The 17973-nt window shown below is 38.7% G+C and overlaps 2 protein-coding genes across 8 annotated transcripts in view; one reads left to right on the forward strand and one right to left on the reverse strand.

The window, feature by feature from the left end:
* LOC112541063 (uncharacterized) overlaps window positions 1-17973 on the reverse strand; it is a 381739-nt gene that overhangs the window by 299403 nt on the left and 64363 nt on the right. For 5 of the 6 annotated variants that reach the window (XR_015796089.1, XR_015796087.1, XR_015796098.1 and 2 more), the window contains one exon: window positions 11564-11632. The exons of the other annotated variant lie outside the window; for it this stretch is intronic. The gene's annotated coding sequence lies outside the window, so the exon portion shown is untranslated. The remainder of the gene's footprint in view (window positions 1-11563; window positions 11633-17973) is intronic. 6 annotated transcript variants of the gene reach the window in all.
* RSPO3 (R-spondin 3) overlaps window positions 12308-17973 on the forward strand; it is a 57956-nt gene continuing 52290 nt past the window's right edge. Inside the window, exon 1 of one of the 2 annotated variants that reach the window (XM_025168929.2) lies at window positions 12308-13131. Coding sequence is in view for 1 of the 2 variants with exons in the window: in XM_007421005.4 (XP_007421067.1) it covers window positions 13231-13330 (100 nt within the window). In the remaining variant the exon portion in view is untranslated. Of the gene's footprint in view, window positions 13331-17973 lie in introns of both variants that reach the window. The other variant, XM_007421005.4, reaches the window with a different exon arrangement.

The following is a 17973-nucleotide window of genomic DNA, read 5'->3' on the forward strand; positions in this document are numbered from 1 at the left end:
AGCTGTAGACTCTAGACTGAGAAGTCAGAAAAATAACCTAAGGCAATGGTAAACCACTCTGGTTTGTTGCCAGTAAAACTAAATAGACTTGTGAATGTCCATATAGACACCAGAGTTGAGTCTGACTGGAGAATGCCTTTATTTTTTTTATTTCCTCCAGGTCCACCCATTCAAAAATAACCCTTTTGTTTCTCTAACAGAGATGGTCCAAATTAGCATTTTTGGCTGTGTAAATCAAATAACATTATATCTCTACATTAGCTTTATTCTTACCCTTTGATAAAACATTGTCACAAAACTTTCCCAATGCCTTATTGCTTTTAAAAATTGCACAACCTTCTTATCTGAAAAGATTACACAAAGGCTATAACACAATAGGAACTAAATATCACCTTTCCAACACAGGGGATTCAAGGTTGTTCATGCAGTTGCAGATACTTGGTGCTTGAAGATGAGGGGAATAATTTAAAGCAGTTTCTCTGTTCCAGCTTTAATGCATACGCACACACTTATAACATTAAAGTGACAATCTCATACAACCTAGTAGGGAAAAATGTTGAGGAAATCTTCCACCTAGAAAGGTTGGCTGTGTTGACACTATAACAGTGGTATTTCTTGTTCTCTTTGCTCTCTTCCTGTGAGTTCTACTCAAAGCAAGAGAGTTAGAACCTGCTATCACTTTTTTTTTTTTTTGAGAATTGAAATAGGGAGCTAGCCTTTTTTTGATCCTTGACACAAAATGAAATTTGATACCTGCAAGACTTACTGAGCCTAAACTGCAAACTTCATGGCCACAACATCAGGCCTAATTTGGGAATTTTGTGTATCCTTCCCATGAAGTGTTCTGGAAAACTCAGATGTCTGAGTTCATGTAGTTCTAAATCTAATTATGGATTTAAAGTAATAATTTTTTAAAAGTCAAAGACCAAAACATCATCATTAGTATTATTGTTGTTGTTAAATATTGGTGAACATATCTTTCTTAGGGATTACGTTAATGTTCAGTCTTCCAGAGTAACTCTGTTTACTCAAAAACAAATTAAATGGGGATTATTACATGTATAAAATTTGTACCCAGAACATTCTGAATTTTAGGCCTCAATTACGATAACATCTCCATAATAATTTTTTTACTGTTTTAGTATTTTTTTGTTATAGATCTTAAAAAAAATGTATCTTGTCTTTAAATAACCAAAGGATCCTTTTACAACAACGATCTATGGAAATCTCATAATTTGCATCCACTCAGTTACATAGTCCATTTTTTAAATGCTCATTCATTAAACCTTTGATTATGGTGTTAAATTAACAGTACTGAGATTAATTCTATTGTTAGAAAATACCAATTTCAAAAGATGGATGTCAGAAACAAAAGACATATGGAAATGCAAGAGGATAAGGAAGAGAGGGGAAACGTGGTAGGTTTATATTTATAATATTATACCTAGGGTTTCTGAAAGTTCAAAGAAAACTTTTAGTTATAATAGCAAAATAAGTCAGAATGCCTGTGTTCTAAAACAGAATGCCTCTGAATATCACATTTGGGGACCATCAGCAGAAAAGAACCAGCTGCCCAAAAGAGTCTAATTATCAGAATGCTGAACTTGGGGCTTATGCATCAAGGCTTTTCCCTCCCTCCCTCCCTCCCTCCCTCCCTCCCTCCCTCCCTCTTTCTTTCTTTCTTTCTTTCTTTCTTTCTTTCTTTCTTTCTTTCTTTCTTTCTTTCTTTCTTTCTTCTGAATGCAGGATTTGCATTAACTTTGACAAGGACATGCTAATGGGAAATCAGAGTGCTTCAATCATGGACCGTTTTTCAGTGTCAGACAAGCAGGATCAAAACAGCAGTGCCTATTTTGTGTGTGTGTGTGTGTGTTTTTCATTGCTTACAGTTCCCACTTGGTCAATATCACAGTGAGATGCTGAGAAAACTTTAGATCCTTCAAATCAAAGCTGCCCCAGCCATGCCTCCTCCCAGCTTTACCATGGTCTTTGCTGTACTTCCTGGCTTCATGAGTTCAGAAACAGCCATCTAGGGAGGCTGACTGGCAGGTTGGAGGGGAGGGTAAATTCAGAATGGGAGAAAGACCAATCCTCTCAGTCTAGGATGCCCCTTCTAGGGTCTCTAGGATTATTGTCTATTGTCATGTATTTCCTAGTCAATTCTGAAAGATCAGTCAGAAACTTCTAGGTTGCTTTCTGAAGCTACTCACATAGGACTTTGCTTCAGTAACTATGCTTATGGTATTACTGATAGTGGACACTACTTTTAGTATTGCTTAATAATGTACTAATTTCACTCACATATTTGAATAGGATGTACATGCATGAACTATATCTAAGCAAACTCTTCTATCTCTCAGAATATAGATTGAATGTTGCTCTGAACCAAGCAGAACACTCTACAAGCTTACCTGTTTACTCAGTTTTGCCCCTCCATGAGCATTGTGTGGTGCATTTGTTTTAGTATTATAGCCCACCTGCCCATTTTCAGCTTGTCAGGTCATTACATTTAGAATTAAATGACAATTTCCCCAATGACTCAAGTCTACATTTTTTCCAGCCTCCTTCATGCTGGAAAGAGACAACATAAATAAAACAGCGCTGTACATTTACTCCACTTCTAAGGCCATTCACTTCCTCTTACTCCCTCATCCGATGAGGATGAACTTCTCCATTGAAGAGCATTTTGTATCCATGTAGAAGAATTCAAAACTTGAAAAAATTATTTTTGTCAATTATGCAGGGGTAACTTTAGATAGAAAGGGCTTCTTTCTACCCTTAGCATGTAAAAACCAGGGACATGCATGATGATGGATAGCATGTTCCATATTCATCATAGGTCATGATCTGCATCTTGTTTAATTAAAATTAAAACTCTGCAAACTTTAACCAACAAAGTTGTTGTAACTATGTCGTTCATTTTTGCACACGTGAAAAGGATTTCATATTTTTGTCTAGTTATACAAATAATACAGATATCTTTTTAATTATTTTAATAGAAAAACTTCATAAAAAACAAAGCCAGTATTTATAATGACAGTAGAGATTCCTGTAGCATTAAAGGATAAAATTATTTTAAAACTGCTATTTTACTGGAAAATTTAAGAGAAAAATAAATTAGAATACAGGTCTAACTTTGTTTAGCACTGGTACTAGTTCATTTGTTCTGGGTTATGCAATAAGGTCACTGTTGTGTTTCTAGCACTTACAGTTACAACCTATGGACTGAAATCTTATATTAGGCATATGACTGAATCCTACTTGAAAAGGCAATATCTTAGTTGATAATTATATGCATATACTTACTTTCTCTAATATTTTTATTTCTATTCAAATCAAAATATCCTGTTATTTTCAATTATTTATTTAGAATCTAAATAAGTAAAAGCCAATCATACTTCAAGAGAATCATTAAACTTGTTCTTAGTTATGTTCCATTAAGATCAATGAATAGGAAGAGTGCTTAACTTTGGATAGATCATATCCACTATATTATATTATGTATTAGAAACAATTTTACAGATATTAGAAACGGTTATTTATTTGCTTTTAAAAAGATGTACATAGCCTCCCATATTATGTATCATAATTCTGGGTGGCTTACAAATAATAATAAAACAATAAAAAGCATAAAAATCAATATAAAAGTTCCCAGCACCCCCAAAAGCAACACATCCCTCACATCTAACAACCAAATTTCCTGAAATGGGGGGAAAAAATAGTACCACATTCATTTAAAATCTAATGTACATGGTACCTAGCGTGGGGCTCTGATTCTGATGATGATGATGACAGTGATGATGATGATATGTCTAGTACAGAGTCAGAGATGAAAGATGCTTTGCAAAGGATAAGGGTTTTCAGAGTTTTCATCCAATGAGTCAGGTAGTTCTCCAATATAGCCCAGCAACAGCAGTGTAACAGTCCTGCAAAGTAATCTAGTTTTGCCACTGATGTTGCTGAAAGTCAACGCATGACAACCAACCATTATAGTACAATGTTGTAATTGTAATTGTAATTGTAAAAAATGTTTTGGAATATTGCAATTTTTAGAGAAATGCAGTGTGGTCGAGGTCTTAAATTGATTGAAGTAGCAACATGGGATGATAAAGGTAGAAATAATTTACTTGCCTGACCATAAGAGGAATATAAGATAATTATCTGGGTGGATTGCTGCTGGCATAACACTAGTGCATTCTGCAGCAAAGAGCCATAGCTGTGGCTTCCTCCTAATATGTCTTTGGCATTACATATTGTGATATATAAATTGACTCCCAGTTATCTGGTAGTAATTTGTTTTTCTGAAGCAGTACCAGACTCTGGGCAGCCAACATTTCTCCTTTAATTTCATAGTCCATGGTCACATGAAAACTTCCAAGGTGTATATCTGATGAATAGCTTCAGGAAAAGAAGCACTGCTGTAGTGAATATGCTTATTTGATTTTATTTTACAAAATACGGGTGTTAGGAGCTTTCACTGAATGCCTCATCTCAACATCTAAAGTCTTCATATTCCCAGTAGACATCATATACAGCTGCAAGACTCTACACCATCAAGATATGCCTGACATATTTTTATAAATTTTTTGGCTTCAACATCTGATGTCAATCTGAACTGTGCCACTGCTATCTTAGCATGATGGCTAACATTTAAATAAATAAATAAATAAATAATCAGTGCTCCATGCCAGATTACTGCAGAAACAACTCCTTCACATGCCACAGCCTGGCTTTAATAAGAGTTCTCACTTTACAGTCACATAATTCCAGTAATGAATAACAGTGGTCCAGACATGCTCCAATATGGAGAAATTTGTTTTGTTCCATGTTTCCATGAACTTATAGTTGGCAGTGAAAAAGTGAAAGTGGTAGGTAATTCTTGAACTCCAGAATAAAGATGGACAGTATTCATCTGGAGTATTATGGAGAAGTGAAGAAGAAATTAATCTTAAGGAAGAAGGCAATGACAAACTTAACAAGAGTATGCGGTATAAAGATATTTCAATGACCACAAAGACCAGAATAGTTGAAATGGTCTTTCTTAATATTCAGCTGTAAAAGCTGGTCATAGAAAGAAGGATGGCTTTGAGTTACCAATCTGGAGATAATTACCAAGAATATTAAAGTCTGCAAGGAGAATCAATCAATCAGTTCTGGACCAAATAAAGACTGACTTATTCCTTGAGACAATGATCAACAAGTAGATCACATATTTTGGGCATATAATATAAACTGATGGAGTAGGAGAAATGATTATGCTTAGAAGGATTAAGGGAAGTAATGGAAGAGAAAAACAATGGATAAAATGGATGGATAAAACAAGGATTCTTGGAATGCTCTTGGAAAAGCTATAAGTTATTAACACAGATGGACCAAGATAGTGACCATTTGTCCATGCAGTTTTCAGGAGCTGAATCTGAATAAAGGCACATAACTCCTATATCTTCTACACAGTGTGAAAACTTTCTCTTTAGTCAACCAAACTTAGGATTCAGCTTCACTTCCTGACTTTTCCATAAAATCCTGTTCATAACCATGACTCCTTTCCCTTTCTTTTGTATTCTGATGTATAGAAAGAAAGTACAAAATGAACATTATTTACAGTGAAAGAGGTACAGTCATCTTGATCCTCTGTATTTATGTATTTTAGCTTATGCTTCATACTTCCAATGGCATCATCCATGTACCTTGGCTAAAAAATCCTTTTTGTTTCAGAAAACGTAACGGAGCCAGAAACTGTCCCTGTTAATTACAAGAAGAGAGCTCTGGATGGTTGCAGAGGGGTAAGAATCTAACATGTGTTTCCTTCTTTGATAATGGGGTAGCTCCTTTAGCATTATAGGCATCTGCAGAAAATGGGGGTGGGCAATGGGGATAAATGATGAAATGGATGTCACAACATCATGACACAAGCTCCACCCCCTATTATTTGAGTGTAAAGATGAAGGTTGTCTTATGATGTCACAATGTATGTTTAGTTATTTTGGTATCATCATGGTTAGGAACAGATGTGAATGCTTAGCATCGCAGATACAAGCAAATGACTACATGATTGCCAAATAACTGGCCATCAGCTTTATTTATGAGAGCACTGATAAATCCAGAAGTAATCAGTTCCAAAATAGATCAACTGGTTGGAACCTGATATTGGCGCAATACTTTTTTTTTTTTTTTACTATACCTTTATCCAGTTGTTTCCCATTGCATAGCTTTGCAGTGCTCAGGTTAATTAGTTCTAATCCAATCAAGCAGTTTCTGAAAGATTGCCTTTCAATCTAGAAGCCAGCTATTGATTTCTTTGTTCTGTTATATCTGAGGCAAGCCTTGGAGATATTAAATTCTTTGTGTAATGTTCCTTCTGTAGTCAATAATTGCTTTTTAGTCTACACATTTGGTTTACTTTTTCTCCCCTTCATCTCCATGTATGAATCTATGGCTTGCTTGACTTCCATGACCCTGTCTTCATAATCTCTAGTGCTCTCCCCACAACCCTTAGTGCCTATTTCAAGGGTCAAACTAACCATTTTTATACTCAGCTGGCTATATTAAAATTAATGATTTTACAGCAAAATATTGGTGATTCTGAAATCACCGAATAACAGCAAGACTTTTTTTGGGGGGGGGGTGGTCAGGAGATGTCTCCCTATTCTTACCACAAGTACCAAAGTTTATCTTGGGATGTTTGGCATCTATTAGTTGTTCTTGCCCAGCTTTATGCTGAGTACTGAAAGGGTAGCATATGCCTGCTGAGAGTTTCCAAATATTCATGACTAACCAAGCAGATTTCTATTTTAGGACAATTAAAAATAGCGTATTCCTCCATGTGCTAGGGGATTAGTATACTAACCAAAGGATTAGTTATTCTATGGTAACATATGTTTACTCTGTAATTTGAAAACTCGGGGCCCCAGTTTAGAGTAATATTCTTTGTATTTTTGAAGGAAAGTACATAATGTCTTGATGCATAGGCCTTGTCATGTGTACAGATGTGAACTTACATATGTGTAGGAATGTGCACTAACTAGTATTCAGTCCCTGTGGCAAAAATTACAGAACACAGAAAGCCAGCATTATTTTATTCAGATGGACGTCAAGATGAACATTATGTTAGTTTTCTTCAACAGTATTGACTTTCATAATATCAAAGTGTAAAATATTCCCAACTTTCCTCTTGTGGAAATAGAAACATAGACAATTACTAATTTTTAAATGATTTTTTAAAAATTCTGATCATTTAAATATCTTTCTTATACCCTGACCAACATCCAAGAAATAATTCTCCAAGCTGTAGAGACAGCCAGTGATTTAAACTGAATCTACCTTTGAATGAAGTTTTTTTGAATCCTGCCTTTTGTGAATACAGAAAATAGTTCAGAACGATATTGCTAAGCCTCTTCTGTCATCTCAGTTATTAAAAGTTGTGTGTAAACAGTGACACAATAAAATAATGCAATATATCCATTATTCTACTTGGGTGAAGGTGTCATTAGTGAGTGAGAATGAACTCTCTATATATAATATAATGTTTTCCTTATGCTTCTTCAAGATCCATCTTCTCCTTAACACTTATCCAGCTGAACCGCCCAAGTTTGCTGTGGGTTGGTTGGTCTGTACACTCCTTTTGCCTCTTACCCTGCTTGTTTATTAACACCATTCCTATGGTTTAAGCTAACAATTCAAAGGCTGAATTGCTATTATCCTATGTCTGCCCCGTGCTCCCTTCCCATCTGTCCCAGTAAACTGGATTAGGAGGATTTTCTCTGGAGCCCTGTTCAAATAAAACCTCCCACAGAACTTTAAATCCATTATATTTTCTGATAGAGATATCTGACAATACAACAAAAAGGAAAAAGGAGAATTCTAAAGATGTGTATTAAACAGTACTGAACTTAATGATTTGCTTGTTATTTAAGTGTGGGCAAAGCAATCTTCTTATTTTTTTAACAGACGTATATTGATTATTGGTAAAAGAAAAGAAATAGCATTGCTTATTTGTAAAAATACTAATATTTTCTTGAATAAATATTGATATGTAAAAGCTAGCCCAGTCTGCTAAATAAAAGGGTTAAAATCAGTGTGACTTCTAAATCAATTAATTGGGGATTAGAAATAGTAATGCCATTGATTTATAAAGCAATCTCCTACTTTTGGTGACTGTTCTGACTCTATTGCATTAACTAAATTAAATCTGAATATTTAATAAGGCAGACACAGTTTTTTTTCCCAGTTTTCTGACACTGTCTTTGTTTCACAAAAACATGAATTTCTAATGAAGGATGAAACCACCTATAAATATGATTTTATTTCATTTCTTTTAAAATGCACAAACTACATTATCCATGAAAATGAAATTAGTTATATGAAATATCCTCATTAAGAAAGACGGGGACAATTAAAACCCTCATTTTTGGACAATCTGGACTGCAAATAAAATGCAGCCTAGCCTAGAAAAAAATAGTTGTGACTAAATTACTGTATATTGAAATAAACCAAGCTTAAGTTAATTGTTAGCTTTTTCTTTCAAAAGATTTAACAATACAATTTCTACCTCAGTAAGTTTTACTTCCAAATAAATGTACATAGGATCAGGACATGTTTTAGGACCAGCTTTTGTTAGATTGTACCCTTAAACTACAAGCATTTACTCTAACATTTTCCATACAATTTCAGTAGGGTTGTTTAAGATGTATAGTAGTTCCTCCATCCTCTATTGTGGAAATTTTTAATGATGTGCAGGATAAAATGTATTAGATAGATTACCCCTTGGCTTTAAACTAAGGATTCTAAAATTAAATTGTAATTTCTTGGGCAAATTACTATTTTTCAGCCCTGTTGTAAGGATAAATCACCTAACTACATACCACTTCATAGACAAGAAAATATTCTACATTTGCTTTCTTTTTAAAATCTGTCCTCCCAAATTTAAACTTCCTGTAAGCAAAACTTTTCAACTAGTGGTACTTCAGTTAGCCATCCTTTGGCATGTTAGGTGCTTTATGTTTGATTGCCAAGCAGAAATTCAATTCTTAGGTTTTGTTTTTTTTTAACATGGAGATGTTGTGATAGTGAAGGGGAAAGCTTAGCCTATTCAGTAGCCTGTCACAAGTCTATTAATAGTGACTTATGAATATGAACTTTAAATTGTAGGCAGATGACATTAAAATGTTGGATCTATCCAAAAATTAAATATATAAAAATTACCCAAGTCTAATTTCAATGTGAATTTTTAGATCCAAAGGTGGCAAGATTCAGTGAAATTTGATCTGAAGACAAGAATCTATTTGGATCAATATATTTTATTTGGAACTTAGTCTGAGATGGAAAAAGATTCAAAGTATCTGCAACTGCCTTTTTTTTTTTTCCTGTACAGGATGGGATAAAACTGGTAGGGATAGTAGACTCTTTAGGGGACATTACCCCTGCAAAGATTCAGCCAGAAACCTTGAAGAATATCATTAACATAATGTTTAAAACAATGCCTCCTTTAAGACAGAGATAGCAAGAATGAGGAAAAAGGATCAGCTCCAAATTATTCAATAAAGTCCCTATAAAGAAATTGTGTTGCATCACTGCAGAAAGTATCCTATTCCACTTTAAAAATTAAAAAAAAATTAAAGTAAGCTTTCTCATTTCTCACTTGAATCTCCAAATGTGGCATCTTATTGAAGAATGCCCAAGGACTTGCTCATGTGGGAGGTATAGCTTTGCTGCCTCAAATAATGGCTTAGTGGTATGCCTCACTGTTGTTGGCCTTGGTGGGATGCCAAGCTAGGTAAAATACACTGGCAAAGCTTGGCTTCTGGGTAAGGCTTACAACTGAGTCAGGATTGTGGCTTGCTCGCAATGTTCTACATTTATTAGCAAAAAACAGGATGGCATCGTACAGTACAGTGCCACAGAGCAAGTGACATTCATAGACTCCCTCCTCACAGTTTTAAAAGCAGTAACTGTTTGAGCTACAGCCTGTAAAAATTAGGCTGGCTTCCACTGTCAGAACATTTAAACCTGCCCCATCTAAGGTAGAGTAGTGATGAAGATATTGGACCAAGACCAGGGAAACCTTGATTCAAGTCCATCTTAGCCTTGGAAATTCACTGAGTGGTTTTGGACCAGTCACTCTGGCACAGGCCAACCTACCTTACAGAGTTGCTGTTACGGATAGAAAATGAAAGGAAAGGTTTACATAAGTCACCTTGTGCTCCAGAAGAAAGCCAAGTTATAAGTTTAATGAATTGACCAGATACTGGGCTGGCTAGCCTTGTGCTCGTTTTCAGAGTACTTGAGGGCTGAGTTGAACTTCTAGTTGTGTTTGCAGGACAAGTACAGAAGTGTAACATTCCATCAGCACAAAGGAAAGCAAGGGTAATGCTTGTGCCCATTTTAAGGGAACTGAGAACAGAGAAAGTAAATGAAGCCCCAAGCAATGTTAGTTTTGCTACCTTAACAAAATCCTGATAGGCAGAGAATTTCACTCAGTGGCCAGCTATTCAGGGCAACACAGAGAGCCAATTATACCATTCCATATGAAACTGAACTTGCAACTTCATTTTCTACATGTTCTTTGCAACAAACCCAGAAATGCAGGAAAGTTACATACAAAGCATTTTGCAAGTATCACAAATATGCTTTAATGAGATTATTTAAGCTCCACTCAAAGCAGACAAAACAGGCTTTTTTAACTTTAGGGAGGGAGGGAAAGGGAGTAATAAAAGAGAGAACTCAAAGAGCTGAAGAACTGTAGGTAGACTGGAATTGTATAATGTCAGACAAATAGACTTAATGTTAAAGATGATAAGGTTAAAATGTTATGAATGTAGGGAGAGTTAGAGAAGCACAACAGAAGCAGTAAACCAGATTAAAAAAAGCAGCAGAATAAATCTGATTTTTCCTTTCATCCTTTGGTCTCTCCCTGCTCCCTCAAGCAAACCTGCCTAACAAATTCTATCAGAAGAGTGAGACACAAAGAGCACAAAGTATTCTGATAGGCAGGATTTGAGGAGGTGGTAAAACTCATCCACCAGCAACTTAGTTCAGTATCAGGCAGCCTAGCACACCATTCAATATCCCCCTGCCAACTTTGTCCATACATGGAAGGAAACTTGCAACAATGTTTGAGGCTCTACAAATTTGGAAAGTCTACAGAATTTCCAAATCATCCGCAATTCCTGGTTTGATTCAGCACTTCAAATCACCTCTATGATTTGATTTCAGCATTTGTTGAAAGGAGTGATTGGACTAAATCTTCTCCAAACCATTCTTTTGAAAATTCACAAAGCCCTGTTAAAAGTTGCAGAGTAGAAGCTAGCTTTTGAGTTTCACAGAGCTCTTTTTCAAACATGTTATTAAAAAATAAGACAGCGGCACAGAACAAAAAATGCTAGAATAAATGGGAGCTACTCTGTAGCAGTTATAATTACTTAGTTCATAATTTAAAATTAAGACACCTTTATTTTTAAAAAATCATTTTCTTTCTGTATTATGAGGGAGTGTGACTTTCAGTAAGTCTTCGAACAAATTAATGTCTGCTTACTTTTATATTTGCAAAAAGAAAAGTATCCATTACCTTATTGTCACAATCTATTCTGCTGCCACATGAAATACTCTGCAGTGGGTTCAGTTTATTCTTCTTAATCTAGAAAAAGAAACCAACTGTCATATGTTACCCTCACATTAGCTGACACAGTTTCTATCAGTTTCTATCATCAACACGGGTGTTCTAGCTGCTTCAGATTCAGTCTCCAGAAAGGGTTGGGAAGATCTCCCTCTTAGATATTCTGGAGAGGTCCCTGTCACGGCAAAGGAGATAATTTGGAACAAAACAGACCACGAGCCTGACATTATCAGGCATATATCAGACATTTTACTGTTCTGCTCCCTCCCCCCTTATTTCTTTTGAATGCTGTGCAGGACAACGGCGTCTGTAAAACATGAAAGGTCACTCACTACGGCTTCCCTGTTAGCTGGCCTCAGTAAAGACCTGGGCTTACTCTTTCGTAAATGAATACTGGAAAAGAAAGCAAGCGTGGCGCATGGCGCTCCGCGGAGCCACCACTTTGGAGTCTCCCTCCCGCGGAAGCGGAGGCCAATTTGCCAGGCCCGCGGAGTAGCAAGGGAGAGCGCGAGGCTCCCGGGCGCATTCGCTCGCTCGCATCTCTCCCTTTTCTCCCCTCCTCGCCCAGCGCCCCTCCCTTCTCCGGCGGGAAGCAGAGCCGCCCGCCCGCCGGCCGCCGATTGGAAGTTCCTCGCCCAAGCTGCCGCGCGTCCTATTGGAGTCGGCTTTCCACACTTCATGCGGGCTTCAAAAATGGCCCTGGGCAGCCGGGGAGGGAAGAGAGGAAGGGAAGCGCTGGCTTGCCGAGGCCAGCAGCGCGGCGGAGACAGCTGTCCCTCCTAGCGGAGCGTCACTCAACCGGCCTTTCGGAGCAGAGGGGTCACCGACGCCGCTACTTCGGTCTGACTTCGGTGCCACTGGATGAAGCCGTTTTTCTAACGGGGTCGCCTCCGTCCAGGGGCAAAGCGCTCCTCTTCAGGGCTAGGTCTGCTCTTCGGCGCGCCTGCCTTTCCTGCCGGAGATGCTGCGAGGAGTCAGGATGGCCGAGGCAGCCCTCAGCACAGCCCGAGGGCGCGCTCGGTCCTGAAGCAGGGCCAGCCGGACCTTTGAGCTGCTTTTCCGAGGCGCTCGCCCCACCTGCCCGAGCCTTTCTTCTCCTTTCCCCATGTGGGACTGCCTCCGGGAGTCCTTCGGCGGGCTTGAGCGCCAGCGCGCGAGGAAAGGAGCACACCTGCCCATGGAGTTCCCGAACGGGACCGCCGTCCCCTAGCCGGAGCAGAGCGTGAACCCCGAACGAGCCGGGCTCTCCCCTCTCTCCTTCTTATTAGACCGCGCTTCCCTCCCCCTGTCCCCCTCCTTCGGCAACATGGTCCCTGCCCTGAGGTCGATCGGATCTATCGCTCCCGTATCAGGGCTGCTGCCCTTCCTCGCCACCCTTCCGACGAGACTGCCAGGAGGAGGGAATCGTTGGGGCAATCGGAAGGTACAATAATCGGTCGTCCTCAGCAAGAGTTTGCCCCCTCCCCCTCCCCCCTTTTTTCTTTTAAAGAAGAAGATCGGGAGCCGTTTCTCAGAGACAGGTATTTCTGCTGCTCTTCCGCATCCTCTTCCCCCTCCCCACGTTTCCTCCTCCTCCTCCTCCCCAAAGGACACTAGACGAGAACTTTTACAGGGTTACTATGCAATTGCGACTGGTTTCTTGGTTCTTTATCACTTGGAACTTAATGGAATACGTTGGTGGCCAGGAGCACCCTTCCAGAGTCCGGCGACAGGGAAGAAGTAAGTGCGCCTTTCTCCACCGCCTCTCTTGAAGCGGGGCTGGACGCCTCGCTACCCCAGCGGACACTGTAGTCGGGCAGAGGGACTTAGTCCCTCTGAAGTCCAAGCATCCGCATTTTTATTTAGGCTTCCATAGTGAAGCATCACTATTATGTTCAGCGGGGCTTGCTGGGCCAGGTAGAGATGCATAGGATTGCAGCATCTCTTTGCAGTGCAAAGCGATCCTAAATTCAGATCCTGCACTCTGAAGCAAGTGTAGTGGTGGGATTTGATGCTGAGGAAGTGTATGTACAGCGACAGGCTTTCAGGAAACTTGCTTCCAAGTAAGTATGGTTATGACAGCGCTGCGTGAGTCTTATTAAATTAGTGGAACAAAGCTTACAAACTGGAACTGCAATAATTTGAAAAATGGAATCGCAGTATGCTCTGTGAAGGAAAAGCTTTTCTCTGTCTTTCTTTGTTCGTCAAAGGCTTAGAAACCAATCCAGACGAAATTCGATTAATGAAAGCTTAACTTCTTCCTTATGTATTAGTCTACTGCTTTCTTCTAGTTCATGTGTCATTCGGGATCCAGGAAGCATATCTGTGCCCCACACCAAATTATGGGATGTGTGGCCGATTAGCTTCTCCTGCTCCCAGCGCAGTCGAGCACTGGAGAGGCCCAGCTGGATTCCAGCAAGTGCCTTTTGCAGGGCTATTGAAATGAGGTCTGTCTTCCGTTGAAGCTCATAGTGGTAAACTGATATCCAATTTGCGGAATGGCTATACGGTGCAGCCAGTAAGAAGGAAAGAGAGAGATGGGTGATATATTGGAGGGAGTGGGTATAGTTTAGGCGTTTCTGCAGTATTGGAATGTTGAAATAAATGCCCTAAGAGAAGATTCCTGTCAAAATTCTGCCTTGAGGATGGAGGAAGGCAAAGATTATCCAACCTATCCCATCTCTCTAAGGAGGGAGGATAACTGATCAATCTAAAGGTCACAAAAAGATCCCAAACGACTACTGTACATCAAACAAGCCCAAAAGCAACAGCACCCAAGCATAGTTAAATGTTGCTGAGCGATGTAATCTCAACATTTTCACTGAGAAATAAGTAAAGTTCAACTTTCTCACAAGGAAGTGTTTATTGGATTGTGCCTAACTGTCACTGATTTCAGTAGAATATATTCATTTATATACCATAAGTCTTGCTGGCTTAATTTTGGCTGGATCATGCCCTGCTCCTACTTAGAAATATGCAGAGACCTAGGAACATTGTGGAGACAATGATAGGTACCATCTTTCCAAGGAAAGCTACATCTAACTTTGGTGTTTCAATCTGGGATTTCAGTTGCTGGTCTGGCCCCATAGCTTCACTTTCAAGGCAGTTCATATGGTTGGAAGTGGATGGCAGTCTCAAAGCTAAATAAAACGTATTTTAAAATGTGCCTTAATTAGTTCATAGTGTTAAGTCAAGTAGAAGAAGGGAACAAAATAGGTAAGTCCAGAAGACTGGGAGTCAGTTTGGTCTTGCTTTTCATTTCTTGCAATGTTTTGAGAGATAGTGTTATTGTTTTCATTATCCTCCCCCATTTTGGTGTATTCCAACAGGATTTGGATTAAAAGTCATGCACTGGGGAGCACCAGGTTGGAGGAGGCAAAGTTACGTTTTCCTATCTCCCTTGTGAACAGCAGCACACTTTACAGAAAATAAAACAGAAAACAAAAATTTCCATCTGGCCTAGTCCTCCCTCAAGATTTATATTTCTAAAAGGCCTTTCTGAAAGTGTCTGCAAGCCCACTGAGACTGCTTCGTCTTCATGAGTATTTCTCCCTCTGCCTTCTGACACTGTTTGTACTTGTGAAAAGGGCTGCTTATTTTGCTCTTGCTTAACAGTTCTATTCTGATAGGGAGAGAGAAATGTCAGAACACACAGTGGTCTGTATTCAGTTTTTTAAAAGTACACTGGGTTATTTCCTAGGTTTTGCCCAGCCTTCCCTTTCCGCGCCATGGCATGCGTATCTCCTGAAAGGCTTCCTTTGTAGCATTGGCCTCCGAAAAACAAGGTCTGTCTGATTCACTGAAGGTTCCCTGAAAACATCACTTTTTGCAAGAGACCTCCAGTCATTCTACAGTCCAGTGAACTAAGAGAAGGAAAGGCAATCAGCCTTTGACAAACCACCCAGGTGAATACCTTGGGCAATGGAGTGCTGTGTTTTCTTCAGAGCACCTCTGCTGTTCTCCAGTCTAGCTAGCAAGACTGGTCCCTAAATAGATTTGGTTTCAGACTTTTCACAATGAGTTGCTGAAAGGTCATCAAATAGTTGTGGGGACTCTTTCCCTCACTGCCCCTCTATCAAGCAGAAATCAAACAAAACAATAAAACCATATCCTATAGTGCTAAATGTATCCAATGAAGATATTTAAGCATTTGCATGAGTTATCTCATTGGATGCTAGTAAATGCAGTCATCTGTCCAAGAGGAAGATTGAAATAAACCAATTTCTTCTGATTTCTCAGTTCTTGTTCCTGCAATTACAGTAGGGTGGGGAAGTTATTTTATACCTACTTGTTGGATAATCTGAAGGATACTTGAAATGTCCATCAGAAATCAAACACCAGAGCCTACATTTTCATTTCTTTTGCAAGGCAACATTTTTACCTACTGCTCTCTTATGTACATTGACTTGCATTGATGCCTTACTAGCATCCTCTGAAATTTCTGTGCCAATTGATCACAATGATATTTGGGTGACACTATCTAACATTGATGAGGAAATTACCTTGGGACCATATCTCCATCAGTTAAATTGGCATAGGATTACAGTTTTAGATTGTACTTGTTTGCAATCAAAGATCAAAGTTTAATGGGAGAATTGGATTTTCATACAGAAGTAGCCTAGATACTGCAAGAATACTTATATATATTTTATTTATATCTGCTTTTCTGAGATCAGAAAAAAATATGAACCAAGGAACAGGTTCTTCAGGATCCATGAGGGAAAAAAATACAAACCCCAATCAGTTTCATTTTTGCATTTGCCCAAATGAACTGATAATTATTTAAGAGAGAGGAAGGATTTCTCTGGGCATGACCTACTCAATTCAATTTTCTCCAAGGTCTTCCATCTCCCTGAATTTCCAGAGCTCCAAAACTGTGAGAGGTGCGACCTCTGGTGTCTGCTGCAGAAATCCATGCAGTGCTCATATATGCCCTTATGTCACTCTCCCCTTTGCAGGTGTGGACTTGCTTTTTGCAAGGTTGCCCAAAGGATAAAAGGATGAGGTGCTAACTAAAACTCTTTGTGCAAGTATTTAAAAGGCCCATACTTTGCTTCTACCAAAGCTTTGCCATTGATTTCAAAAGCAACAATCACAGCCCCTAAACTTGTATTTGAAGACAATGAACATTTGGGTGGAGGAAAGGGTGGGGGGAGAATGATCAGATCAGATGATGATGACAAGATCAGACAAATGCTTAATCAGCATGGTAGAGAATACTTTCTTATCTTTAGAAACTAATCAGGCAATGTAAATTGGACAAAGATTTACTTCAAAGGCAGCTACTCCTCTTACTTGGCTTCAGAGCAAGGGAACAAAAACATACAAGGAGAATCAGGGATGCAATTTTGAAAGGTAACTGGGAAGAGATTGCACCTAAATGAATGGTGACAGGCATTCAAGATTAGTGTTCATCACTCATCAGGCTGCCGGTATTTTCCAAATTGCTGCTGCAGCACTGTTGGTGAAACAGATCAGCCTCAGCATATGAAAATCCTGAAGTTGTGTGTCTTCTACTCTTCCATTTATCTTCTACTCTGTCCACATAGTATCTGCATCCACAAGAATATTTGGAAAGAATCTGCTGGTGAAGAAGATGAAACCTGGGTATGTTTCAAAGTGGGATTCCAATTTAGGATGGGATTTCTGTCTATCCAACCTTAATCCAGCAGCTTTCTTGGGTATAGGTTAGTGCAGGAAAAGCAATGTCTGCAAGAAGTGAAGGGAAAATTGGGGGTGGGGCTGCAGCTGTCCATTCACTGAACTTTTCCTAGTTTTTGCAGAGCTTCCCAATGGAACACAATCAATTGGATTTGACATTTCTTCCTTTTAAATTAGGCCATTTAAAAAATATATATTTTAAGTTTCAGACTATGACAGTTTGGCTTATGGGTGAAAAGACCAGTAAAATAACAGGAGAAAAACAAGCTGTGGTCAATAAACTACTGGTATGTGGTCACATTTTCTTCTAGTGGGCAGCATTCATGAGAACTTTAAATTTCCTGTGCAAACCAAAAATGATATTTGGTACTGTTCTTTCCAGAAAACAATGTTCATGTAATCAAGTAGTTTATTCATAATGAATAAATTAATTGAATACATTTAAAATGAAAAAGGGTTTCTTCCTTCTCTTAAAGAACATTTTGTTGTTGTTGTTGTCAACCTAATACTCAGTCCTACTTTGTCCTGCATGAAAGAGAAGTGAAATAACCCTGGTACAGGCATGTGTATGTTTAACTTATAAAGACAATATTTTCCTCTCAGAAAGAAGACACATATTTTATGATTTTAACTTTCTGGAAAGATTGCTATATTAGGTTCATCCGAGGATAAGTTGAGGACTAATTTTGAGGAAAGTCAGTAGCATAAGTAGCTCCCTGAGT

Source organism: Python bivittatus, unplaced genomic scaffold (assembly GCF_059951505.1).
Source record: "Python bivittatus isolate LINGU-HERP-01145 unplaced genomic scaffold, Pbiv_v1 ctg000020_np1212, whole genome shotgun sequence".
Classification (NCBI taxonomy): Eukaryota; Metazoa; Chordata; class Lepidosauria; order Squamata; family Pythonidae; genus Python; species Python bivittatus.